At 37.0% G+C, this 27,704-nt stretch overlaps 1 protein-coding gene across 1 annotated transcript; it reads right to left on the bottom strand.

The window, feature by feature from the left end:
- Positions 1 to 834: 834 nt before the first annotated feature.
- LOC128856409 (uncharacterized) lies at positions 835 to 27,608 on the bottom strand. Its single transcript, XM_054091707.1, has 3 exons — positions 27,484 to 27,608; positions 27,188 to 27,398; positions 835 to 990 (listed from the first exon to the last, which is right to left on the bottom strand). The coding sequence occupies exons 1-3, from the start codon at positions 27,555 to 27,557 to the stop codon at positions 835 to 837; spliced, it is 441 nt and encodes a 146-aa protein (XP_053947682.1). The 5' UTR covers positions 27,558 to 27,608.
- Between the last annotated feature and the right edge of the window lie 96 nt (positions 27,609 to 27,704).

A 27,704-nucleotide genomic window follows, 5' to 3' on the forward strand; every position in this document is an offset into this window, starting at 1 on the left:
AATCGTGTTTTCAATGCTGCTCTCTCTGAAAGCCATTTGAAAGTTGCTTCTATTGCACGCTTCCTTTATTTGGGTAATGCTTACAATAAGTAAGGAAATAAGTATTCGATAAATTTCTAAACACTTTTCCTGTCAAACGATGGTCAAAAGACAAGTGTACTGCTTGATTTATCACTAAACGTTTCCTCTTCGCATCGTAAATTTAATATTTATGTATATGAATAGCTCTCTCAAATTTTATTACCTGTGTCAAATGTTGCTATAATATTTTGAGTAAAGCTCATGGTAACTTGTCGCACTGTGCATTTCGTCTCATTGTATATTGAGGAGTTTTATGTTGGTCGGTTAAACGGTCGCACTAATGCATAGAATGGACATAATGGATGGGAACGAGAGTAATTATGCTCAGCGGTCCATTTGCAAAATGAGACAATATCGAACTCATTGTTATGTTTTTTAGTACAATGTGGCTGCTGGATATTTTTTTCTTTTTCTTTTGTCCATTTTCTTTGTGATTCTAATGGCCGTTTTGCTCTTTGGTGTGACTTGTGGTCAGCTTTTCAATGTGCGATGGTCTTTCACAATCACGTCCACTCAAACCGGATGGCAACGTGTCCTTAAGCGCGCCCATATCTCAGCAGTTAAAAACACTCTTTGACAGCTAACAAGCTGTTCCCCTCCCAAGCAGCATCCCTTGATGAGGGACATTGACATAAAACACATGCATATATTTACATAGTATATCACTTATGCATATCCGCATGCGAAATAGTGGCTCCGGGAAAGTGGAAGTGAAACTTATTACGAGTTATTTGCTGTTTATGTTTGTCGGCATTAATGAGCAATTGCCGCGCCCAAGTAGCAGAAGTACAAACAACTACGAGTAGGTATCTGGCGTGCATTGTCTGTTGTTATGATTGATGTGGTTCTTGAGGCTGGGAACGCCTTAGCTTTGATGGTGTCGGTTTGTAGGCAACGGACTAGAGCGGACTGTAAATTGCGGATTGTGGATTATGCTAATATCTCATTTGTGCTCAAGTGTTGCTTCATTATGCCGCTGAAGTGCTTGTTGTCAGGAGTGAAGGCATACGCCTGGGCACGGCGAAGAACAATGACTGTTTGGTCATGCCACCAAAACGGAATATTTCATGAAGCGTAGAGTCTATGCGACCGAAGAGATAAGATATTTAATGAAAATGGAAAAGTTTTGCTGAACTCAAATATTAATGTAAAATATTATTGAGATTAACCATAAATTGCTGCTCAAACCATTTGATTTATAAAAGTTTACTTGTAAAAGTGCTATTACTAAGAAACTTATGCATGAAGGAACCTTTAGAAGCATTAATTGCAATAAACAATCATTGGTAGAAAATCTTTGTGAAACATTATCTGAGAAATAGGAAGTATATGAGAATTGTGGGGTTTCTCTTCGAATTTAAGTGCGGAATCAAAGAAAATAATCTTGTTTTATGAACTAAGAAATAAAAAAAAGTTTCTTTTTCAAGCTGTGAAAATGAGAAAGATTAGAAAAACAGAAGGGCTTTGCAGTATTTGATAAAGAGTGGGATGTGGTATGTGTGTTTGTGTTACTTCTATAGACTGAGCTGATTGAACTTACATTCGTAGATACAGTAATTTTACTTTGGATGAAAAATATCTTCGGGAAGTGGCATTGAAATCAAGATATTTCTATAATACATTTTTGTTTTTTTTTTTTTATTTTATTTTGACTCAAAGTTTTTATTCGTAAGTCATATTAATTGTACCATTGCCAAATCTTGTGCTATGCTAGCTTTCATTTGCCATTTTAGCTCGATATTAGGGATCCGTTTACCCTGAAGTCTTTATATACATCCCTACCTCGATCCAAACTTGAAAAAAAAAAATAATTGACTCGTACACTTCTCTTAGCTGTTTGGGCGAGCTCCTTGTGACGTGCGTCCTCCACAAATGGAGGGACCTACAGTTTTAAGCCGACTCCGAACGGCAGATATTTTTTTATGAGGAGCTGTTTTAGCTGGCAGAAATGCACTTGAAGGCTTGCGATTGCTTGCCGGGGGGCGATCGCTATTAAAAAAACAAATGTCTATCATTTTGCTGTTTCTTGAATATGCGATCTCCATTTAGAGACCTTATTTTGACTGCCGCATTAAAATCTTGAGTGTGTCCAAGAGGTATTTGTTCGCTCTGTGCAGCCTTTAGTTTTGTGAACCCAATCCCATCGTATAGTGCCAGATGTAAGCTAATCAACTTAAGAGGGGCGCCTGCTTTAGAGGCTTCAAAAAATCGATTTTTTCGTGGATTTTTTTGGGAAGGAATATTTATTCGATTGAAACGAAACTTTCAGGTGTTATTGTATTGAGTTTCAGCAGTCTTCTTAAATTTTTTCATTAAAAGATATGTCATATTATGCCTGGTGAAAGCATTTTGCCGAGGCGCCTCGAGTGTGCATGTGCCGTGCGGCGGGAAAGATGCAGGTCGCAATTTTCATCTGAAACCAAAAACCCAAAAAAATTTTTATTTAAGTATAGTATAGCTTCTAGTTAAACCGAAAAAAGTAAACAAAAAGTGAGAAATTCAACAACTAAATTAAAAAAAAAAATCATTTTTTTTCGAAACACAAATTCACTTTAGACTGTTTAAAAAGTAGGTTAATCTTAATTTTCTTAAAGCTTTTTTGGGTTCAACTACAATGAGAATTTAATTTCGAATACAATAAATGTTATCTAGTTTAACTTTTTCCCTATCTTTCCCGCCAATTAGGAAAAATCGTAAAAAAACGGAGAAATCGCGCGTCAAAGTTTTTGTATATAAAAAATCCGCTCGTGCTCACAATTTCTTCTGTAACTGCGCAAGTATTTTGAATTTGCTTCTGAAATTTTGAGGACACATTCTTGGATAGTTTGGGAAGACATTTATGCAAAAAAAAAAAAATCGATTTTTTGAAGCCTCTGAAGCCTGTAAGCAAACTATTATCTCCCTCTCATTTGTCTTTGGTATTGACTTTGGTTTTGTTAATTGGGTACTTGTTTGCCACTTTCTTTTAGATTGCATTAATTTTCACATCTCTCAACGCTGGCTCTGCAATATGAACTCTTTTTCTTCAAGTTGGAAGTATCATAGCTATGCTAGGAAGGCTCCAATTTATAAGAACACCGAACTTAGTCTTTGATTTATTTTTGCCTAAGTCATATTTTATAATATTTTTACATGAATTTTATAATTAATAAAATCAGATGCGTTCGAACTGTAAAAATGCATTTAAAATGTGGAAGCATAATTTTGGTGTTACATTAATTTTCGTAGCTTAAGCACTGAATTGTCAATGTTTGCAAGTGAACAGTTGTTGCATAAGACTTAAGTAAATAAATAATGAAATAAAGAAGTTAATAAATAATTCGCGAATCCTGTGAAATTATTTGCTACCATGTTGAAGTATTGTTTCCCACATTTCTGTGCTTTTTGGTGAACTTGGTCTCTATTAAATGTTGCTCAATGCAACAGATAATACTCTTTATTTACCGTCTCACTCGTTTTATGAAATTTCGTAAAGCCTTTAAACTGAATAGAAGTATTTTTTCAAAAATGTTAATACTTTGCTTCTTCTTAAGTCGCTTTTTTATGAATTTTAAATGAAATTAGTTTCAGAAAAAATCATCATGCTGTTTTTGGGAATAGAAGTTGGGTCGTGCTTTAAAAAGCAATACAACTACTAAAATATTTTTGACGCATCAGTCGTTCGAGGGTTAAGCCTCAAATAAACAGAAGATTTCCATTGCTGCTCTTTGTATAAGGAAAGACAAAATTTCTTAAATAAACGATAGCTGAATTTAAAGGCCAGGCGAGCACAGAGGAGGAGCGGGAAGTTAACTGGAAAAACTTCGAAGATCAAGACAAACTGGTCTACCAGCTTTCTGCCGCTTAGTAATCTATAAACAAAAAAAAAAAAAAAACGGTGAAAAGCGTTAAAGTTTAAGATTTTGTTGTTGAAGTGCTTCAGATCTTGTTTATAGTAAATATGCATACAAACTTTTGTGAAATATTTTTAACTTCATGCAAATTAAGCCGTCTGGATTTGTACTACAAACAATTACCAAAAAAAAAATTAAATGATTTTTACTTTTCGAGAAAGGATAATAACCTTGTACGCATACACTTGCAGAAAGGAATATTTGTTAGTATCATATGCTGTTAATATTTAGCACTCACATGAAAGCGCTGGGCAGTTAATGGCTTCTCATTGCTCGCATACAATTTTCAAATTTCGTACAAATGCAGACACACACGAATTGAGGTCATAGAGACCATTTGAATGGCTTGAGTATAGGCAGCTTTTGGTGGTACAGTTTTCCTTTTGTCGAAATTCTCCAAAAGAAGAGTTTAATATATTACATTTGCTTAGCTGTAAGTTGTTGAAAGTGGTGCTTCAACATTTAGAAAAAAAGTTTGTTTTGCTATAATAGTGTTTATATGGGTTATCTAATAAGAGATATTATTTTGATATTCAAAGAAAAATGCTATTTTTTAATATAAATGATCGGATGTTTGTTTTTTTATAAAAAGGAAGGTATGGCGTTAATAGTGGAAAATATATTAACAACAGGCAAATGATCACCACGACCACGCTTAAAGGACAATATCCTTTTCATGAATTGCAAAGGGGCTGGTGGCGTACACCTTCTCTTTCACGGGGTCCCAAGATTTCTTTGGCCAATTGTGATCACCTCTTCGACAAATAACACGGTCCGGAAACTTTTCCCGTAAAATACCAATGGTTTCGTTGCTTTTGTGGCACGTAGCGCCGTCTTGTTGACAATAAACGTTGTCGAGATCAATACCATCCAATTCCGGCCATAAAAAATCATTAATCATCTCTCCTGTTTAACACCTAACACCTGTTATTGAAAAACCTTTTATAGCCATATAAAGGGTGCTTTTTTAATATAAATCTTAAATTTGTATCAATCTCCTTTTAGGGATGGTAGTAAAGTTCGGTGAGTTAAATAAAGTAGCTTAAGGGCCCTCCTCAAAAGCCAAGACACATTATACATTCATAGCCCGCTCTAAAACTATGTATAAAAGGTCTTTTGCAAAAGGTTAAAAAAATCAGATCAATATGAGTTTTGAGGCTGAGTTCTGTGCGTCTGATTTTGATTTCTTATAACTAACAATTGAAAGAAAAAAAAATATTTGTATCGAGAATAGTTTACTCTTTTAACTACCAGAACGAAACTTCAAATTTTACGGAAAATCTCTATTTATAAAACTCAATTGCATATACAAGGGAAACACATTTGGAACTACACATTTATTATTATTAACTTTCCATAAATCCATAAATAACTATGGATTTTGCAATTGCCATTACTTGTCTATTTATATGTATACTACAACTGTCAAGTTCTTCTTCTTCTTGATTGGCACTATAACCGTTTACGCGATTTTGGCCGAGTTTAACAAAGCGCGCCAGTCTTTTCTTTCTCGTGTTCTCGCCAGTTGGATACACTAAAACTCTAAGTGAAGTCAAGCCCTTCTCCATCTAATTTTTCCAACGCAGAGGAGACCTTTCTCTTCCTCTGCTACCATCAGCTGGTACCGCATCGAATACTTTCAGAGCCAGAGCATTAGTGTCCATTCGAACGACATGACCCAGCCAACGTAGCCGTTGGATCTTTATTCTCTCCGCTATGTCAATGCCGTCGTAAAGCTCATACAGCTAATTTTTTTTCGCCTACTATACTCGCAGTCACCAACGCGGAAAGATCCAAAGAATATTTCTCTCAAACACTTCAAGTGATGCCTTATCGGATATTGTCCTCGTCTAAGCTTCTACGCCATACAATAGGACGAGCTCTCATCATGAGCCTTATAAGTGTTAGATTTGTTCGTCGAGAGAGGACTTCACTTCTCAGTTGCCTACTTAGTCCAAGCAGCACTTGTTGGCAAGAAATATTCTTCGTTGGATTTCAAGGCTGAGATTGTTATCGATGTCAATGCTGGTTCCTAAATAAATGAAGTCTCTTACAGCCTCGAAGTCATAGCTGTCAAGAGTGCCGTGGGTGCCGATACGGGAGTGCGTCGACTATGTGCCTGATGTCTTTATTCAGTTTGGGAAAGGCAGAACTAAAAGTTGTCTAGTTCACAAGTGTCAGATATGATTGACGTAAGGTGTTATGTGCAAAAGTTATAAGTCTTCCATTAGGATGAACAATTTTTCCTCACCTTATGGAAACATCAAAAGAAACTCAGTGAATATTTCAAAATAAAGATGTAAAATTTTATTTTGGGTATAGTTTTTCCATTTCCTAAGCAATGCCTTTATTTTTATAAAAATTATTCAACCAAAGAAAAGGCTATTAAGCTAACCTGTTCGGCATTTATTGAAACCCCTCTGTATACCTGCAGCCCATTTACTAAAATTTGTAACGCATTTTGCCTTTCGTAAAGTCATTTGTTTTATTTAAGAAAACTCAATCAACTTATTTTTTTACTGAATTTTTTCACTTTGGATGGGAGTGTCAGTTTTTTCCCAGCAAAGGTACACAAATCAAAAAAAAAACAGTCAATATTTTGGTCTTTTTGGCTTTCAAATTTTAAGACATTAAGTGTTAATATTACACGTAATTTCGAGTACATCCACGTTCGGATTATCCAATTTTGTGCTGCTTTTCCCTGCACAGACTACAATATTATCTTTCTAATACGTAATGCGCAAAATAATCGAGGAGGATTTATCAATAACGGCCTAATAGGGCTATGCACCCAATTATTACCAGAGGGATATTCGGTTACCAAAGTTTTGTCTTATTATCGCAATTATTGCATTGAACCATTCAAAGCTTAGGCGATTAATGCAGGAAGTAACAACATAAAATATTTATCTGTAGAGTTCCCATTGTCGTTAAGCATCGATGGTCGATGGGTCCTTTGCGGATTAATACCACTTCGCAACTACTTGTCTCTTTTTTTAATGAAAACTGAATTGTAGGACTCTGCACCTACTGAATACCAGTCGAAACTTCTATATATTCAAAAACACAGCCTTTGCAAGTGAGTACGAAGGGTAACCAGAGTCTTACACTTCAAGATTTGCCCAACAAAACATCAGAAAATCGAGAAGAAAATTGTAGATGCAGATTCTTACTGATGGAAGTTTCAAAAACAAAAAATCGGCCGGTTATTCAAAAGCTGTGTGTAATCTTTTCGCAAGCGCTTGCGAAAAAGGCAGAACACCAGAAACTTACATTGAATCTTAAATTTACATCTCTTACACTCATACACACACATACGCGAAGATGTGTGCAAAAAATGGCACTGTGATGTGGGGTGCGTACCCTTTTGTCCCGATGGACCCTTCCGTGAATGCAAGTAAGTAAGCCGGAAAGTGAAAAGCTTCAACTAATGCCTGTTGATGAAAGCCCAATGAGCAATGCGATAGCAATAGCTCAATATCACACAGTCATACACTCACAAAAGTACAAGCGAAAGCGCACAAATTTGAGTAGGAAGAATAAACCGGATGGGAAACAAAGTAAAGTGGAGCATTGAAGGGTCTGGCTTTGAACGTCGAGGCATCGTGGCAACGTTGCATGGCCGAATGAAAGAATGACAGGAAACCTCTTCTATTTGACTTTTATCCTCCGGCGCCGGAAGCCAACTTAAACATTTGCACTGGCCCGTGCGCTTGCAAAACTCAATGCGAAAGTTGCGCCTACCAACTAGCCAAGGGTGGGGTAGTCCGCCAAGGAGAGGTGTGTGCGGGCGAGCAGTCAGTCATTTGTTTCTGTATGCAAGTCTTCTGTTAAGTGGCGGCATGAGCTATGTGCGAGGGAGTAGAGCAGAAAAAAGGGGCAGCGTCAGTAAAATTGTTGAAAAGCATAAATGTCAGACAAACAGAGAGATGCGGGTGTGGCAAAGCGAAGAAACGGGCACTGAAGCAGCAACAAAGTTGTAAGCTACGGGCGCGGCTATGTCAGTAAGTCAGTCAAAGTAAAAAGTAGACGGCTGTAGTCAAACCTCAAAAGTGTGGGAAAATGTTTGCTCTGCACTCAATGAACCGAACTCAAAGCGTCTGCATGCCTCCTCCAGATTGAAGTGTGTTATCTTTGATTTTCACTGTTTTGTGTGGTTCTTTCATTCTGTGTTGTTTGCTGCTAACTACTTTCTTCTTTGTGTAACTATAGCTGCGCCTTGTACGCGCTCAAAAGCAACAGCTGCGGAAATTCCCAAGATGTTAGCAGTAAGGGGTTCCTTCCTAGGTGTTAGACTAAGTGACACGGGCTTTTAAGTTGGAATGTTGCTGAAATATTGACAAAATTTTGCAGAGGGCAGTGATAGTAGATATGCATTTTTATTTTTTGCGTAGAAATTCTCTACTTGAGGATGGACTGAGTAGCTTTTGTGCAATTTTATTAAATTCCTTTTTAATGGGTGTGCGAGTGCGTTCATAGTGATGTCCTTGGTGTTATTACCGTCGTTGACTCTTTTACAATATTAAATATAGAGATTTGGTTATATCTTTTTGAAGGAATTACTTTAGGAGGATAATTCTAGGTATGGGCGAAAAACTTAAGTTTTGGTGTACTGATTGGCAAAGATTTTGTATCTAAATTGGCTATGAGTCAAAAGCCACATGATGTGACAGCGTCCATCTTTGTAGAAAAGTAAAATGTATGAAAATGAATATTTATCATGTGGATTCGTCAGAGAGCGTTACAAATTTATTGTTTGGCTCATAGAGCAGCTTTTGGCAGCGAAAAAGTCGGGGAAGGATTTGATACAGTGTATACATACTGTCAAATCTAATGCTATAGGGACCGACGGCATTTGCCTTAAATTTCTTAAAATTATTCTACCATTTGTAATACCATCACTTACGCACATAATTAACTTTTCAATCACCTCATCTACATTTCCATATCTTTGGAAGACAGCAAATATAATACCTGTGCCAAAAACAAAATGCTCTACCGCTCCTCAGCACTTCAGACCAATAAGCATTTTACCTGCCCTATCGAAAGTATTTGAAAAATTTTTGGCGCGACAAATTACCTGCTACTTGGACAAGAATAATCTGCTGAGTAATTTCCAGTCGGGTTTCAGAAGTCTGCATAGTTGCACCACAGCTATGCTTAAAATTTTTGAAGATGTTCGCTCTGCTTATGATAAAAACTACCTAACAGTGCTAGTATTACTCGATTTTTCAAAAGCATTTGATACTATTGATCACAACATTTTACTGAGAAAATTGTGCTATCACTATAAGTTTGGAGCATTTTCTCTGCAACTAATAAAAAGTTACCTCTCGAATCGGCTACAACAAGTTAAGTGTGGCGATAACTACTCAAGTCTAAAACCAATTACGTCAGGTGTGCCGCAGGGCTCTATTTTAGGTCCAATTTTATTTTGCATTTTCATTAATGATATTGTTGAGTGTTGCCAAAATTCGTCGATTCACCTCTATGCTGATGACACCCAGATCTACCTGTCAAGGCCAATAGGTCTTATTGAAGATTTGATAGCAAGGCTTAATGAAGACCTCACACGTATTTCTAACTGGTCCAAATCTAACAACTTAAAATTAAATGAGTCAAAGACGAAGGCGATTGCTATTTCTCATTCAAAGTATGAACTTAGCTCTTTGCCGCGAATATTACTTAATGAAGTAAATATTAACTTTGATGACATAGTAACCTGGGTTTCAGAATAAATTCAAGACTATCATGCGTTGACCATGTAAACTTTGTTGTAAACAAGGTATATAATATTCTTAGAAAGCTATATTGTACTGCCTACTTACTGCCACGGCAAACTAAATTAAAACTTGTTAGATCACTCATTGTTCCTCATTGTATCATACGCTGAATTAGTATATTGCAGGCTTGATAATAATTCGAAACAAAAATTGCAAATCGCTTTAAATAATGCAGCGCGTTTCGTGTTTGAAAAAAGGAAATATGACCATATATCTGTCTACTCAAAACAGATTCTCGATCATAACCTCGACTCGTATCTCAAAATACGCTCTGTTTTGTTCCTGCATAAACTAATATACACACAAAAACCATTGTACCTGTATAAAAACATTAAACAATGCCAGTGCACCCGAACATTGAATCTAATTGTTCCGACTTACACTTACTTGGAATCAGAACGCATGTTCTTTGTCAGTGCCATTAAACTATGGAATTCAATACCAACTACAATAAAGCTTATAAAACAAGCAAGGTGTTTTAAAACTGCAGTTTCTAATTACTTCTAACCTTTAATACCCCTTTCCTTCTCCCATTCCCACCATCTTTCTCTTCTTCTCACTTACTACTCTAAGTTTTAGTCTATAAGTTTAATAGTTAAAATATTTTTAAATCTAAGTAGAATTTCTATGTATACCATCCTCGTATTCTAGAATTATAAGAAGATGTACTACCACAAGACTCTGTCTTACTATGTACAAAACAAATCAAATAAATTGAATTGAATTGAATTGAATAACTGCAAAAAAAAAAGGATCGTGTGGGTATACAGAGATTAAGCTGCAAATTTGCGTAATCGCTGCCGTCGTTAAGTGAGTTTCGCTGGCTACTATTTTTTCCCATCTTTCTGGTAGGTCTCGTATACCGTCGCGGTAAAACTGTTCATATTTTGAGGCTATCTACGGATCAAGCCATGTTTTGATGTCTTCATATGAATGGAACTGCTGGTCAGCTAGACCATGTGTCATCGATCGAAACAGGTGATAATCGGACGGCGCAATATCTGGAAAATATGGCGAGTGGGGTAGGATTCCCCATTTCAGTGTTTGCAGGTAGGTTTTAACGGGTTTGGCAACGTGAGGCCGAGCGTTGTTATGCTCTTTTCTTTGGATTGCTGTAATGAATCCATTTTTCATCACCCGTCCCGTTGCGATGAAGAAAACCCTTTCTTTTTTGCCGAGGGAGCAGTTGTTCACAGGCGAAAAAAGACGTTCAACATCCCTTGGTTTTAACTCATAGCGAACCCAAGTCCCCTGTTTTTTAATCATTATCAAATCGTGCAATCGCTTGGAAATGGGTTGGTGGGTAACTCCTAATACTGAAGCGGGCTCTGCTTGCGTTTGACACGGATCCTCATTAAGCAATGCCTCCAATTCAGCTTCTTCGAAGGTTTTTGGCCTTCTTTCACGCGGACGGTCGTCACCTTTAAAATCACCGACTTTGAAGGGACGGAACCAATCTCGGCACGTTGTGTCACTTAAAGCAGCATCTCCACAAACTTTTTGTAGCTTTCGATGCGCTTCAGCCGCCGTTTTTTTCGAGTGAAAGAGGAAAATCAAAATTTCCCGCAAATGACGATTATTCGGCACAAAATCACACATTTTCACAAAACCAAAAGTATATGATACTCGTACCAAAACAAAATCACTAATGTGTCGAAGCAGTTTGTTTATGACGTTTAGGTTATGTTAGAATCGACTAGCACACACTGCTGGCGGCATCTATTGACAAACAGCGGGAACTTAGTTGCGCACCTAATACGAGAACTACAAATTTGTGCCAAACCTATATGTGAGGCAAAAACAGTCATTCAGTTATTGTAACTGTATTACTCATTTGGCCAGGCCAAGTCGATTTTTACGTGCCTTCTTTTCTGGTGGCCTTTCAGCTGATGTTTGTATGAATTCAGCGCATTTTTTCCCAAATGAAATCAGTATGAATGTATGAAAATGTGGTGGACTAGCGAGCTTATATGATTTTCAGCTGCCTTCAGCAAACTTCATTTGAAATACGACGTGTCGCTATTCTTTTTTTTTTGGCGGTGAGGTAGGGTTAAGAATCCTTTCGGGCCATATAGTAACCGTCGCGACCACGTGTATGATGACTCCAGTTAAAATATTCCTTCTCTTCTCTTGGATTTTTTCCTCTACCCCGGGTCTCCTTCCACATTGCTTCGAAGTAGATTGGACCTCTAAGGCCTGTTTTGAAAAACATATACTTAATGCTCTTCAGCCTAAGTTTCCATTTCTGTAGGCTCTGTTTTCGGATAACATCCCCAACGAAATTAGCGACGGAATTCCATTTTTCTTCGCCTATTATCATTCCTTCGATTATTTCTTCAGGTGTACATACACCAATGGGCCATTGCAGAGCTGATCTGTGTGTTCCACCTTTCGCATTCCGAGAAGGTGTGTTCCGCATCATCGTATTGAGAATCCGTATAAATGCAAGTTCACTTTTCCCATTCGTCTCAAATACTTGCAAAACCCGTGTACGGACAAAAACTGTTAAGTTAAGTTCCCCATGTTTCCTTGAACCAACTTTTTTAAATCGAGTTTTAGTTTACCCATCCATCTATCGTACTGTTCAGAGTTCCATCTTGATTCAATTCTAATGTTTGGGAAGCATAGTCGGAGGCGTAGCTATTAGCCATAAAATATTTAATTTTGATTTCGTACGTTTGTGTTTACTTATTATTGCCTTCATTACACCCTCTTTCTTTACCCTAAATGCTCTATGCGCCCCGTACATTATTTGAAATAGTGATGGAAGCCTTTTCTTCTATCAGCTCCTCCTGCTATCTCCTTTTAAATAAGAAGACTTCACGTTACCAGCAATGACAGCGTGACACATGGCAGCGTGTGAGTATTTTTTCTACGGTCTCGCTATTTAAGAGACACGCCTACCTTAATTAAAACAAATTTAACTAACAACCTCAGCGGTCAGGTACTTCTTCCGCAGTTCCCCATTTGTGGAAAATTGAAATTGTTTCGGAAATGGCTCATATTAAAAGCTTTAAATTTCAATCTATATTCTTGAATTTACTTGCCCTAGTATAGTCGAGAAAGTACAGAATATTGATTATATGGAGAATAATTCTCCTTATGCCTAGCGCTCTCCGCAATAATCTGCATATTGAGCAAAATTCGACGCATCATTTGTGCACATTCGTAAATACTCCCACTACCACACTTGTCGAGGCACACTGGAAGGGTTTTCAATTGTAAATCCCATTTAAATTTGCATAACAAACGTAAATTGACTTGAGTAATCCAATAACGGAGTTCATACGCGCACCGAATAAATGTTACAGTGAGCTCTGGGTGACATCTACTAACACTCACGCAAAGCGCAAAACATGCACGCATGGATATGCAAATGTGCGAGAATCGCATGTCGCACATACTTAAGCAGTCACATTCAAGGTCGCCTAGACGCCATGGTGCGAAGGTCAGCGAGCCTTTAAATGTAGCGAACACTTCAAGTCACTCTACTTGAGACACGTTGCTTGTCCCATTAAGCTGATGACAATTCAGTTACTAGCTATTCCATCTACTTCGCCTTCCCTCCTGCTCCAGGTTGCAGCACAAAGTCTATTAACATTCTACGTTTTAATGCTATAACTGTTCACACAACCTTTTTGTGTTTATTTCATTTTTGGTTTTTGTTTTGCATTCTATAAGTGCGTACTTTTGCTAGCTCCGTAGTCACCTTGCCCTATTTCTGTCAGATCGTTTGCATTCAATGCAGGGACATTTCACTTAACGCTGCTATTTTTGTTCATACGCTACGCCGCAGCCATCTTCGACAGTGACAGTGACAATGACATGACAGACGCCAGTGTTGATTGAAGCAACAGTCTCCCCCGCCTGTGAGGGACGGAGCAGGCAAGAGAGGATCAATTGAGAAATATGTAAGAAATGAAGCACATTTCAAATACTGTCGCATCCACCGGCGTCATGGTGATTCAACTCAGCTACCACCAGCAAATTCATATACATATATTTACATGCATACAAATATGCACTGACATAATAGTATGAGTAAGTGAGCGTGGTACCCATTCGTCATTGTAAATGTCAGCCTCAGTATAGATGTGAGCGCCATCGCGGACGCTGCTGTCATTAACCTCAACCACGCAAAACGCGATGGCAAAAAATTGGTTGCACATAGTCGAACAGCTGCACAAGGAGACTTCCGCTAACCGTCACCAATGTCAGAGAAACACAGAGTCGCGCATAGAACGGTGAATATTGCAGTTGAGGTTTAGTTTCGCATTCAATGCTTTCATATTTTCGCGTTCTGCATTTTGTGCTAGAGTTTTTTGCTTTGATTTCATACTTTGATTCATTTGACGTCTATTCATCGCATTGCCATAAATTTTGTGCGCTAAACTTCATCATTTCGCGATGAAATAAACATGTGCGATTTCACTTACGCATACTCAGGGTCCTTTGAGATAGAGCTTCCTTTTTTCAATTCGAATAAGATTAGTTTTCTGCTCTCAGAGTTATGCAGAAGAGGATCTATAATTTTTGAAAAAATTATGTTTTCCAAATGACCTCCAATTGTCACGCTTAAAGTATCGATTCCTTTGGTGCATTTTTCCATGACATTTAATACCAATTTGGGGCCCTCTCTGGTTGATTTTGCGTCAAATATTATCTTTCAAAACTTCACTTGATTTGGATTTGTTCTAAAAAGCTCCCTCGATGTGATATTTTCACTGAAAATAGTTCAAACGGGATAAATCGGATAGTTTGGTGCCCAAATTGCTGCAGAATAATGTGAAATTATTACTCCCACTCATTCCGAAAATTTGTGTACATTAAACTGATTTTATGGTTGACTATCTGGCATGCGTCAACGCCTTGTAGAAACCACACATCTTCAAAATTTATATCATCAGCAATAGGCAAAAAACATATATCGATAACTTAATCCGTTGGCGGCAAGCGAAACTGCAACTTAAATTTTAATGAAAAATTTCTGAATGACACCACCAGACATTTGATGTCGAACCAAATTATAACTTGAGAGAAAAGCTTTATATACTATATTACCGCAGACTTTCCAATGCCGAAATACGCTGATTGTGCTTTGTTTCTTTCTTCAAATCGGAGACGAGCTTCGTCTAAAAGACGATTTTTAAAGCAAAATCGCTCGGATTTTAATTATTTTTATATGATTTTTGGACCCAATTCAAAGAATTATAGATTTTCTACTTAACGCCTGTAAAGAGGGACGCCATATAGGTGTGACAGCAGTAAAAAATGAGCACTGCTTTAAAATAAATTCGAACTTGAAGGACCCTTTACATATGTACGTGTCCACGATTTTGGCCAAGCACATTTACTTATAAAGATTTAGCGTTTATTCAAAGATACTTTCACACATTTCCTTCCATATTTATGCAGAAGAAAGTATTCCAATAAATGATAAGAAGTGAAGAAAAGTTGAACAAATAAGTACAGCAAATAGTTCCATTTATCAAAATGTGAATATGGACTTAGTACGTATGTATGTGCAAGTACATGAATGCACGGAGATAGATATGAAAATTTATTGAAAACAGTTGTTGGCGAAGAAATTCGGAAAATTTCTCTCAGCTCATAAAATTATCTGAAAAACTTTAAACCTTAAAAAATTTGATGGTATTTTAGTCTACTCAGAGGAATCTGTCCTGTAACTGATAATTCATGAGTTATCTAACTTAAGATGGTTTTTCAGTTTATAAATCATTGTTATTAGAATATTTTATTAGAATAATAATTTTCAGAAATTTTCATTGAAATCTATATCAGATCAAAACGTAGCTTATAAGAGGTGATGAGATAAGGCGGTGATTACTTTTCACAAAAGGGGTTTTTTGACAGATCTCGCCAAACTAAATATATACTTCTTTAAGTATTCATTGAAATTTCATCAGGGAAAGACTTACACCTCAACAGCCTTTACAAATCGTACAATTCCATTACGAAAATCGACGCTCTGTGAAGAGTGTTCATCGCGCGATCAGGCCAACCTTTTAATCAAGTGGAGTTGAGTTATAATCAAATTATTAAAATGGATTGAAATTTGAAATTGTGTTTGAAAGTTCATTTGATAGTAACATTTTAAAGATTGTAGATTTGATATTGGCTCTAAATTATTTACACGTCGCCCGTCGCTCTTTCTATTAAGATAAGATATGTAAGTCGAAACATGGTAAATTCACCGGAAAGTGTCTCTAGAATGACGATTTAATACTTATTAAGTGAAGTATTTCATTTATATTGAAAAGATTTCTGTGCAAGTCAATATAAATTGAATTTTCAATATTTATTGGCTATTTTTTGACTAACTAATATTTTTTTATTAATCTCGATTTTATAAGACTTAATAATTTAATAAAGTTAATGTGTCAAAATTATTTCAAATAAGATGTTAGGAATTAAATGTTGTTCGTTTATAAAGGTATCTAGTTTTTTTTGTTTGATGACAAAAGGTACTTCGTTCTTTCAATTAGACAAAAAGACTTTAAGATTTATACAATACTTAAAAATTTTTATATTATATTAAAATATAAAGGGTGGTTAAATTTCAAGGGCCGATGTTGAATGTGAACGACACCTAAACATCAAGTTTTTTTCTGCATTTCATTTGACATTTTGCAATTTCAGACTAATTCAATTTGAATCATGGAAAGATACACAATCAAGCAACGCGTCAGAATGGTGGCAGGAAATGGCAACAGTGAATGACCAGTTTTCGAAGAAAATCATCTTCAGTGATGAGGCAATCTTCACCTCAGTGGATTCGTCAATAAGCAGAATTGCCGCATTTGGGCGAATGATAATCCAAGAGTGATTGCCGAAAAACCAATGCACCCACAAAGAGTGACTGTTTGGTGCTGTTTATGGGCCGGCGGCATCTTTGGGGCGTATTTTTTCCAAAATGAGGCCGGTCAGGCAGTTACTGTGAATAGTGTTCGCTATCGATGATATGAGATGATAATGAGCTTTTTATGGCCCGAATTGGAAGATACGGATGTGGACGATATGTGGTTTCAACAGGACGGTGCCACTTGTCACACAGGTAACGAAACAATGGCTCTTTTGCGCGAAAAAATTGATGGCCGAATAGTCTCACGTCCCGGCGATGACAATTGGCCGCCAAGATCTTGTGATTTGACGCCGTTGGACTTCTTTCTTTAGGGTTATTTGAAAGAAAAGGTGTACACCTATAATCCAGCAATAATTCAAGAGCTAAAGGATGAGATAATTCGGCACATTAACGGCATAGAACCTCAATTATGCCTCAGCGTCATCGAAAACTTGGACCATCGGATGGAGGTGTGCAACCGACGTATATATACGTTATTGAACCATACGAATATTATCATAATAAAGAGAAATGACAGTAATTTCGTAAAAAAATTGTATTTTATTCAAAATCAGCAATGGCCCTTGAAACTTAACCACCATTTATAAAGCAGCCTGTTATATAAGAATAGCTATGTTTCTTTCTGACAGCTCTTTCGGTTGATCGACAGAACAAATGTCTTTGCAGTCGAATCTCGTTTATAGTATTCCTTTAGCGCTGACTTTTTTAAAGTATATACGTACGAGGGCAGTTCAATAATACCCGTAAAAAGAAGATACCATTTTTTCAAAATTTTTTATTTTCCTTTTCCTTTTTTATTTTATTTTTTGCCCTTTTAGAGAGTCCAATAACTCACTGTAATATTTTCCAGTTATCGTTCTTCCTTTTTCTAAATCGGTGAAAATGACACTGTTCGCATCCCAAAAAACGGCACCATGACTTTTCCGCCCGATGGGACTGTCGATGGCCGATGGGATGAATCTAGGTTTCGTAAACGGTGACAACTCTACGCAAAAATTTCTTCGGATCTCGCTTAAATTGCTCCAAACCCTGCATCGAAGTTAACAGCCACATCTGCTGTTGTTTCTTGTAAGCGGCACCCATCGGGCCGACAATTTTTTCATCGCCAACTTATCATATTAATTGCCGTTCCGGTCGACACACCTATGTACCTGTTACTTCGCGCACTTTCGTTCGTCGATCAGCGAGAATCACGTCGTGGATTTTTTGAATGATTTCCTGATGATCAAAAATCGATGTTCGAATCATCCCCATAGACAGCATCTCTTCCTTTTATTTCTACGCATTTTTTCCCATCCAAAAACTAAAATCGAATTACTGGTCTTTTTCCATCTTAGCGAAAATCATGAAACACGTCTTACTCGAATAGCTGCCAAATCCAAACTAAGCTATCAATCAGTCTGAAATTTGTTTAGCCGTCGTTTGATAGATGGCAGCACAGGATCCTAACACCAACTTCCCTCAGGAACGCCCTCTGTCATCAAACACGGGTGCTCATTAAACTGCCCTCATATATATGTATACTCGTATATATGAAAAAATCAAAATTCCTTTTAGGATACCGAATTTTATTGAACAGTTAGAGTTGTGACTCAACGTTTTTTCTGCTTTTCTTACAGGACATTCTCGGGTTTAGAAAGAAAAAATTTAATTTATAAATTCAACCAGTTTCAAGTGCTATTATTCTTTTCCATCTCTTATGCCTTTTTTACGTGTGGAAGCTTAAGAGTCATCAAGCATCGGTCAAGCGTTAGTTAAACTGACCGCCAGCAATTGCCGTCTCACTGACCACAAAAACACAAGCAGAGCTGCTGCTGCTACTACTAAAAGAGCTTTAATTCCATTGTGGTTGATTCTGCTGCTGCTGCTGCCGCTGCTCTGCACGCCTAATTGATTTATAAGAAAGTATTTCACATTCCCCACATCATCATTCATGCTGTCAACGCAAGCACCACACGACACTGCGAGACATACCTCACACCTGCACACACACATGCACATATATGCCTGCATCTGTGAATGTGTAAAAGATCACTCACACACCCACTGATGAATAGCTGTTTAGCTGGGACGCGCACGTTTGCATGCGAGCACGTCCAAAGTGAAGGACCTTTTTGATTGCATGTCCTAGCGGCGACACACCCTTTGCGCTCCACTTAACTTCATGCAAAAGAATGTCGACGATAAAGAGAAAGGAAAATGTTGCTGCCATAGTTACTTCATCAGCTTGACTTTCGTCGATGGTCTGCCTGTGTGATGGCCACAATTCATTTCACATGCAACTCAGCAATTGGTTTTCCTCTTTGAGAGCTGAATGTGCCAATGCCTGTGTATGTGTATTGTTCTATGGCTGCATCCTACGATCTCACTTCCGAGAATTATGTTGCCCCGTGTCGTTGTTGCCGCCTTCATTGCTGCTTTTGATAAAACGACAAAAGCAATTGTTGAAAGCGCGTTGACGATGACGATTCATTTATTGTTGGCTGTCATCGTTTCATAGTTCACATCTCCGCTGGCTGTCAAGTGCAACATTTCAAATGAACCGTCAACAGTTTCTCTGCCACACCATTACTAAGCATAAAAGCGTACATATTAACAAATAACGAAAACATACATGCATACGTACACACATACACACATACACACAAAGCCCGAAACATCAAAATCTGAATTTTAATTGGAGCATTCGCCGAAATTTTTCGCTGTGGGTAGAGGAGTTCAAAATGAGCGTTTATTATACTTTGACGAAGCTCGTGAGTGGGGAGATAAAGGAACATTTTAAGGGCCTCATGAACTTTTAAAGACTGTATTAAGCCTGTCTCGTTCATACAATCTACAATCAGACCTCAAGAACGTCGTGCCGTGGTGTGCTAAGGATCTACTTCAACTAAATATTAAGAAATCTCCTCATGTGTCATTTTCTAAGTCTAAGCATTTAATCTCTACCTCATATTATAATATATAAAGAACTTACGTCTAAACATTCTTAATTAATTTTCTGATTTGGGAGTAGTTTTTGATTCCAATTTTAAATTTTTTAGTCTTTTGAATTTTTTCATCGCCAAATCGTATTCCACAGTTGGCTTCATTCGGTCTTTTGCTTCTGGTTTTATAGATTCATACACTTTAAAGTCACTATTTACCTGGCTGGTACTGTCTAAGCTGAAATATGCCGTCCTCATTTGAAGACCATATCATCAGTGCCGAATGCATTCAAAATAAATTTCTTCGTTTGCAGTCAACTTTGCAAGTAAACTTCACTGATCCGATTCCTTCATACAACGCAAACAGCAACGGCACGACGTTCATGTTTTTAAAAATGTCAGATGGTTAGCCGATGTATCTAAAACAATTCCTCCTCAATACTATCGGAAGATTTATATTTGTTGCAAAGGGTGTCTTACGTCAATCATATCTGACACTTGTGAACTAGACAGCTGCAGTATAGAAACAGACAAGTAACGGTACGCGTTCGGGCCAAAATAAAAATTTCCATTACTGGCTATCGAGGACCTAGGGCAGCCACTTTGGAATTCGGATATGGAAAATTTCATGAAAAGTATATCATTTATGTTAAAAAATATAATTTTTCTTTGAATATCAAAATAACACCTCTTATTGGAAAACCCTTTATTTTCGACATCGCCATTTGCGCCAAATGTTGCGTTATTTGGCGGAATTATTGCTTTGTCAGCGCTACGAAGGCGTCGACTTCGATAGAGGAGACCTGTATCAGTTGCAACAAACAAACCTGAATCTGCATTGATGGGACTCAGCAAAATATTTTCTACCGCTTGACAACATTTCGAATGATCCGAAAGCAAATAAATGTTTTTTTACTAGCAAATGGCTGCTAAAAGGAAAAACAAAACGTTATGTTTTTGAAAAACCCAAAGCGAAAAATGGCATATCCGCTTTTCACGATTGGATCATCCTCGATGGCTTAGCCGAATATTCTTGGATTGAAGCGGGTGCTGTGCATTTAGTAGAATTAGCTCTGTACTGTGTAGTTCTAGCCCCACAGCGCTCGGACATATGTTTTTCAGAGCTTTAAAACTCAATTGACAATACTGAATGAGTGAACTTCAATTCAACTGCGTATAAGCCCAGATATTACTTCTTCAGATTTCCGCCTGCTGGGCGATTATATTCTCACAAGTGGCGTGGGTATATGCGTGGATGGCTACGAAAAAGGAAGTCATGACTAGCGACGAATAATATTTTCAATAATAACCGTGTAGAATTTGTGTGATTTACAAAAAATGTTTTTTTAATCTAATATGTTTAATAGAATGTTGAGACTAAGGGAGCTCTGATTGACATGCATGGAAGGACATAGGTGGATAGATAGATGGATGAAATGGTTGAAGTACCACTCTAGGACTCCCCAGCGGCGTTTTGATACCATTATGAGACCTCCAACGGGCAGATATCTACAGCCAGCTAGAGCTGTTGATGTTACGGAGAAGATTGATGGGATTAAGGTTGGCGCACTGCAACAGGTCCCCATAGCTTCTGCAATGGGGGTTAAATTGTAGACCTATTTTTTCCGCGTGTGTATCGATCGTCCAATGACCGGTAAAGACAGCTACGAGTTTTGAAATTGAATGGCGGGAAGTCGCCAGCACTTTCGGGAGTCCTGCGTTTATTGCACTGGAGCCAAAGGGTTCTCGAAATAGCACATGAAGAATTGGAGCTGCATCTCCTCTGCGCTTAGCTAAGAAATAAGTTATGCAATTCCCCATTAACAACGGTCAGAGGGATACCCATGACTGGGCAGGAGATCTCTGAGGCCAATTCAGTCCTCACCCTGGCAAGCTCAGCAGCAATTTCATTTCCCTTTATGTTTGTATGTTCTGAAACCCAGGTCAGAGAAATGTTACCTGCACACCCAAAATAGTTGATCTCCTCCTTACAGGAATTGACTAGTGTGGATCTGCACTATGTGACCGTCAGAGCCTGAATCGTGGCTAGACTTTCAGAACAAATGTTAACATCTTCCTCGCCCCCAATATATAAAGACATTGTTACTATTAAATTAGTAAGCGGTTCTTGCTCACTTTCGGCAGTCCTTGTTTGGGAAGCAGGACACTGTTGAAATTATTATTCACCTGGAATTGCCAGAAGCATCTGACTTTCCGTGATTAATTTGCGCTCTTCAAAGGAGGTCACATGAAATGAAACACAATTGCTGGGTTGTTAGTGAAGCGATGTTGCGTACTCCATGAGAATTGTGGAGCTGAGGAATTGAATTCATTATTGCGTTTTCTTGTTTTCGCCATAGCAATCCATTTTAATATTTCTTCTCACACACATACATACGCATATAAATGGCTAGGAACGTGTCTTTCATGCATTTATCTCCTTCCTTTCTTTAGCATTCCATGTTCATGGTTGTATTATTATAACGCAGAAAATGTTTGTGTCAAATTCCAGTGCAATTAATCATTTCAGTTAAAGTAGAAATGAAAAAATTGGAATTTCGCTAACATTTTTGTTGCTGACTGTGAACAAATACGCTGGTTGGTGAGTAGTTTATATGTACAGTAGGTTCTGTTTTTATGCGGTAGATACGTTCCGCAAGAAACAGCATAAAAAAAACAGCATAAAAAAAGCTACTAGTTCTATAGTAAAACTATAGATACGTTTCAAATGCTAAAACCGCATAAATCTGAAATAATGTAATAAAATCGCATAAAAAAGGGCACTAGTCCCATATTATTACTATAGATACGTTCCATAGACCGCATGAATCTGAAATAATTAAATAAAATCGCATAAACAAAATATTGTATCTTTGAAAATTATATCCTTATATATCTTCCATACTTGTAGGGTTAGCATTTCTGATGTAATCTGTGATGAGTTTTTGCTTAGCTGGTTTAGAATCTTGTTTATATGTACAATTCCCGATAGGTCGACATGCATTTTGTAATTTAAAAAAAAACCGCACTATTTCAAAACCGCATAAAAAAAAGCCGCATAAAAACAGAACATACTGCATTAGAGAAAGCATCACACCTACTTATTTATATGTAAGTGAATTATAAGAAAGAAAAGTGAGTAAAACTTATGGACAATGTAAACTAATTTAATAAAAGGCATTAGTGAGACAGATTTAAGTTTTCGGTAGATGTCGAGCATCACCACTCATTTTTCCAATGTTCGCAGTAAAGGTTGATAAAAAGCAAGTGACGCAATTCCAGGCCTTATTGTTCGAGGCATTGTATTAACCCTCCAGAAGGCGCGCTATGAGCCATTTACTCATGCAATTTTAAAATTGTCAGATTTTCAAAGTTTATAGTTAACTTTAGAATAACGGCGATGCGTATCTTTAAGATAATGCTTTTTCTGTCTGGCAACCAACATTCGAAGCACTAAGTGTGCGAATAGATATCAAAGGAAGTGGTTTTCTTATCTATGCGACATTTCGCTCATTGCGCGCCTAACTGCGTTAGTATTTGGTGTGTGTGTTTTTTGTTTGTTTTTGTAATTAACGCGTGAAACGTATCCTTACAATTATTTTCGTATAGGTTTTTTGGCGCTATAATGGAAATCGATAGCAAGCGACGTCGTATGGCAACTGATACTTCACAAATTGCATCTTGGTTTGATGAAATTTTGATGATGAGCGCGAGGTGGGAGAAGATTTTGACGCAAGCGATTGTGAAAGCATATATTGTACATACTGGAGTAGTCATCAAAGTGACATTGAATCAAAGTGAATCTTGTGATATCGAGACGGGTGGTAATAAAGATTAAAATATCGAAATGGTGCGAGGAATCGCAAGAGGGAAGAGATAAGTGTACAAATGTGTACAAAAAAGATATAGGGGGAATGTTTACTTATGCTATCCTCTTTCCATACAGACGACGGAATAGGTGATGAAATGGGCGCGAAAGTCAAGCCCGAAGCGAAACATTTTATAATCAATCGAAGGCGATGGAGTAGATGCTGTCGATCAAATGAAGGAAACATACTCGGTCTCTAGAACCACTCGCAGGTGACCCAAGTGGCTTTTTTAGAATTCTTAATATAACTGAGGAAAACGCGCAGATTATACAATATATTAATGCAAAACCCAAAATTTTACACAAAGGAGGTTATTTTTGAAATAAATTGCAATGAAGGTCATAAAACCGCATATTTTACGGTGTCAGACTAGTAAAAGTTTGTTAAATCCATTAAAAAAAATAATTGCGTAACAAAGAGTCCCCAGAACCCTCTGAACATATGAACATATTTTGCGCTTGTGTGCGAGACGGAAAAATAAACGCATTAGAGAAGCAATCAATTAATTACTTTGTTCTGATCATATATTAGATATGTCCAACTTGCTTCGTCCAATACTGAGATTTTATTTAATTATTAGGTACTCCTATTAATTTTGCACAGTTTGTTTTTAGTGAAAAAAATGCATTACTTTTGTTATTAATTTTGATATGTTTTGCTAAAAGTTTGAAAGTCCTAAATAATTTAATTTTTTTAGAAAATAAACCATTAAATTATCAAAATAACTTTAACTTACTACAAACCCAAGCTACCTAAAAATACCAAACCCTTCGTTAAAAATATCGAATTAAATGTAGTATAGTAAAGGCGAAAAATGTAAGAGGCAGCCCTCGTATTGTTCTTTTTCTAAGGTAATATAGTTGGTACTGAAAAAGCGCTAAATCGATCAATCAACATCCCACTTCCCGTACATAGCAGTCATTTTCAAAAAAGAAAAAAACAAAAACTTGATATCTCTGCTATGCTTATAAGTAAACCAAAAGTACAACGAAAATATCTAAAAAAAATAAATAATATGCTTACCCACTTTTGGGTAATCGCTGAATCTCGATAAGAACTTAATAAAGCTCGCCCGAACTTGGTACATATTTTCTATTATTTTCTAAGGGTCTTGCTCTTAGTGATCCCATTGTTTGGTCAAAATAGTACTAAGTGATTTTTTATTTATTTCCGAATTTGTTGATTTAGTTAACTAACTATATTGGTGTTTCATCGAAAAGATAACGATTTTCCGATTTTTTCTTTACGAGCGTTATGGCGCTATCAATTAATGGCATTAGGAAACGTTTAGGTACATGCAAAACAACACCCTTTCACACCCAAATGATTACACTCGACAAAAAACAAATCAAATGCTAACGTCAAATAACAACAGCTTTTCTAGCCATCAACAGCCAAAGAATAATTTAGATGAATATCCGCTATCATTTTATTTAGATTATTCTGCAAGTTTTTATTTTTGGTGCTTTATGTTTGGAGTTGGTGTCAAAATTTTGCTCAATATATTTATTAAAAATTTGAAAGTAATTTAAAAATGTCGGTATTCACTATATCGATTGTTATTCACCATAACGCACGTTCACTATTTCTAGAGACGGTAAATTTATTGAGATCGGCTAAAATCCACGCACACTTTTTATATTTAAAATACATTTTCGCCTATTTCTCTGCTGTTACAAGCCAAAGTCTCTCTCATTGTCTATGATTTCTTTTATTCCAAAAACTAACAACCAGACCAAATTGAATATTATTAAGATGTGCGCGCGTATATATAAAATGTTTAGTGCGGACCGTATTTAGCCTTCCTTATTTGTTTTAAAATATAAATAAAATAAGAAAAATTCAATTTCTTTTGGCAAATAATAGTCTCAGTATAAATACTTTTGTGGCTGAGTCCACTTGGTTCGCAGTAACGAACTCAATTGTAAACACAATTTCCGCAGACATTTGGCTTTATTTTTTAACAAGCAATGAATATAAATTTATCTGTTAGTCGAACAACGGGAAGCTAATCGTTATCTGTAACATTGGGTCGCTAATAATAATTCGTGAATATTTTACTACAGTTAGTCTGAGCTGTACACCTAAGCCATTCAATCTAAAAGAGGAATCATTCAGATTAAAGCCCTCTCATATAGCGAGTATTCAATTTATAAATTTTATTGCTGTGTCAAATTTTATAGATTTTTTATGACTTAACGAGAAAATACTTAAGTCATACATAGAAGCATTTAGGCAAATCAACCAAACCATAGTGTGTTATGAACCTTTCCTCACCAGTCTTGCTTCAGATTTGAGGTCTTCAGATGTTCCAGGATGGCTTCAGTGTTCTTACTATTCGGTTAATCGAATATTCTAGTGATTCGCGTACCATTTTAGTTTAATAAAACCATTCGCTAGGTGAGGTTCGAATAGAGAAAAACTGTCGCTTGCTCGCATAATCGGCTATTTTATAAGGGGAAGATGTGAGACAGGGCGAGTACATTCATGTATACACAAATGGCTCAAAGCTCGAGGGCAGGGTGGGCGGAGGTGTATATTTCGAACATCTGGGGATCTCCTTCAGTTTTCGGCTCCCCGACTACTGTAATGTCTTTCAGGCTGAACTGATGGCAATAAGAAAAGCCGCGACACTAATACAGTGTGATGCGCTTTCCGGAAATGATATCTACATTTTCACTGATAGCCAAGTGGCGATAAAATCCCTCACAAAACAGTCGACAACCTCCAAGGTAGCCATGAAATGCCGCACATCCTCGTTAAGATGATGGCTGAGTTATTTCACCTAAAGGTAACATTGGTTCCTAGCCATCGCGACATTGAGGGTAACTGTAGAGCTAATGAACCAGCGAGACTCGGCAATAAATTGTCTGATGAGTACATAGATAATAACATAGGGATACCCTTACAAACATGTAAGCTACTCATTCTTGAAGAAATTGTAAAAAAAGCAAACGAAAGATGGCGTAATGAAACCACCTGCAAAATCGCTCGTCAACTGTGGCCGACTCTAAATGCTAAACGCAAAGAATCTCTGCTGAACCAAAATAAACACAGTCTTAGCACATTGATCTCAGTCATAACGGGCACTGTCTAATAGGTAGACACGCCCAAAGGGTGGGTGTGCAAACACATGACTTCTGTAGAAGTTGTCTAGATGAGGACGAGGAAGAGACAATCTCGCACCTACTGTGCCACTGCACTGCTCTATCCAGACGCAGGTTTACTATGTATTCTGGGTAAACAATTTTTTAATGAGTTGGAAGATCTCAGTTCTACAGAAATCAGAGGCATTTTAAAATTTTTGAAAAGCACACACTGGTTTTAGGAGAGATATGGACAAGCTCCCCACGCGGCATCACAATGGGCTATGAGCCTGAGGGTGTCCCACAGCACAACCGCTTCAACCTAACCTAACTTAACCTAGATACTACAACTTTAATGTGAAATAGACCGCCATTTTGCTTGACTTTTTCCTGATTTACTATAATCGGAAACTCTAGATATTCCGTAAACATTTTTCAAAAATGCTTCCTAACAGTTAATCGGAAAATTCTATAATGAATACATACATCAATATAAAAGTTCTCTACAATATTTGAAACAAGAGGCTTAGCGACTTTCTAAACACCTGAGTCCTAGTATTGGGGTGCCTGCAGATTTCTTAACAATAAGTTTTTAGTTGCCAACTAAACGTGTTTTAATCCATATGTATTCTAAATTTTAACGTAGTTCAAATCCAGTTTAATCTTACGTTTTCGAATTTGGCTGTATGAAAATTTCCAACAGATATCGCCGCGGTCAGCTCATTCTTCATGAAAGATTTGGGTACACCACGAATCTTATCAAGTTCATTTTGAAGGCTTTTTGAATCTACACACTTTAGAAACATGACTAGTAAACGCAGCGCCATCATTTGGGTGTTGAAATCGCCAACGAAGGGAATTGGAAACCAAATACAAGCTCTAAAAAATGTGTTTATGAGTACATATGTACATATATATAATATGTAAGGAATGGCAAATTAGAAAAGGTTTATTGTATACTTACATAATGCCAGTTTCGGTTGTCGTTATTTTCTCAAGAACTCCTGGTCGAACGTTGCTCAACAGTTTATGTATCATTTCCAATAAATGGTAATGATAAGAGTCTATTCCTAGAAGGGAACATTTTTTCGAATTTTTCACGACCACCTTCTTTTTGAGTAATAATATTTGACTGAATATTCTAATGTGATATAAAGAATAATTAATTACAATCTTTTTTATATA

The sequence above is a fragment of the Anastrepha ludens genome, chromosome 3 (assembly GCF_028408465.1).
Source record: "Anastrepha ludens isolate Willacy chromosome 3, idAnaLude1.1, whole genome shotgun sequence".
Lineage (NCBI taxonomy): Eukaryota > Metazoa > Arthropoda > Insecta > Diptera > Tephritidae > Anastrepha > Anastrepha ludens.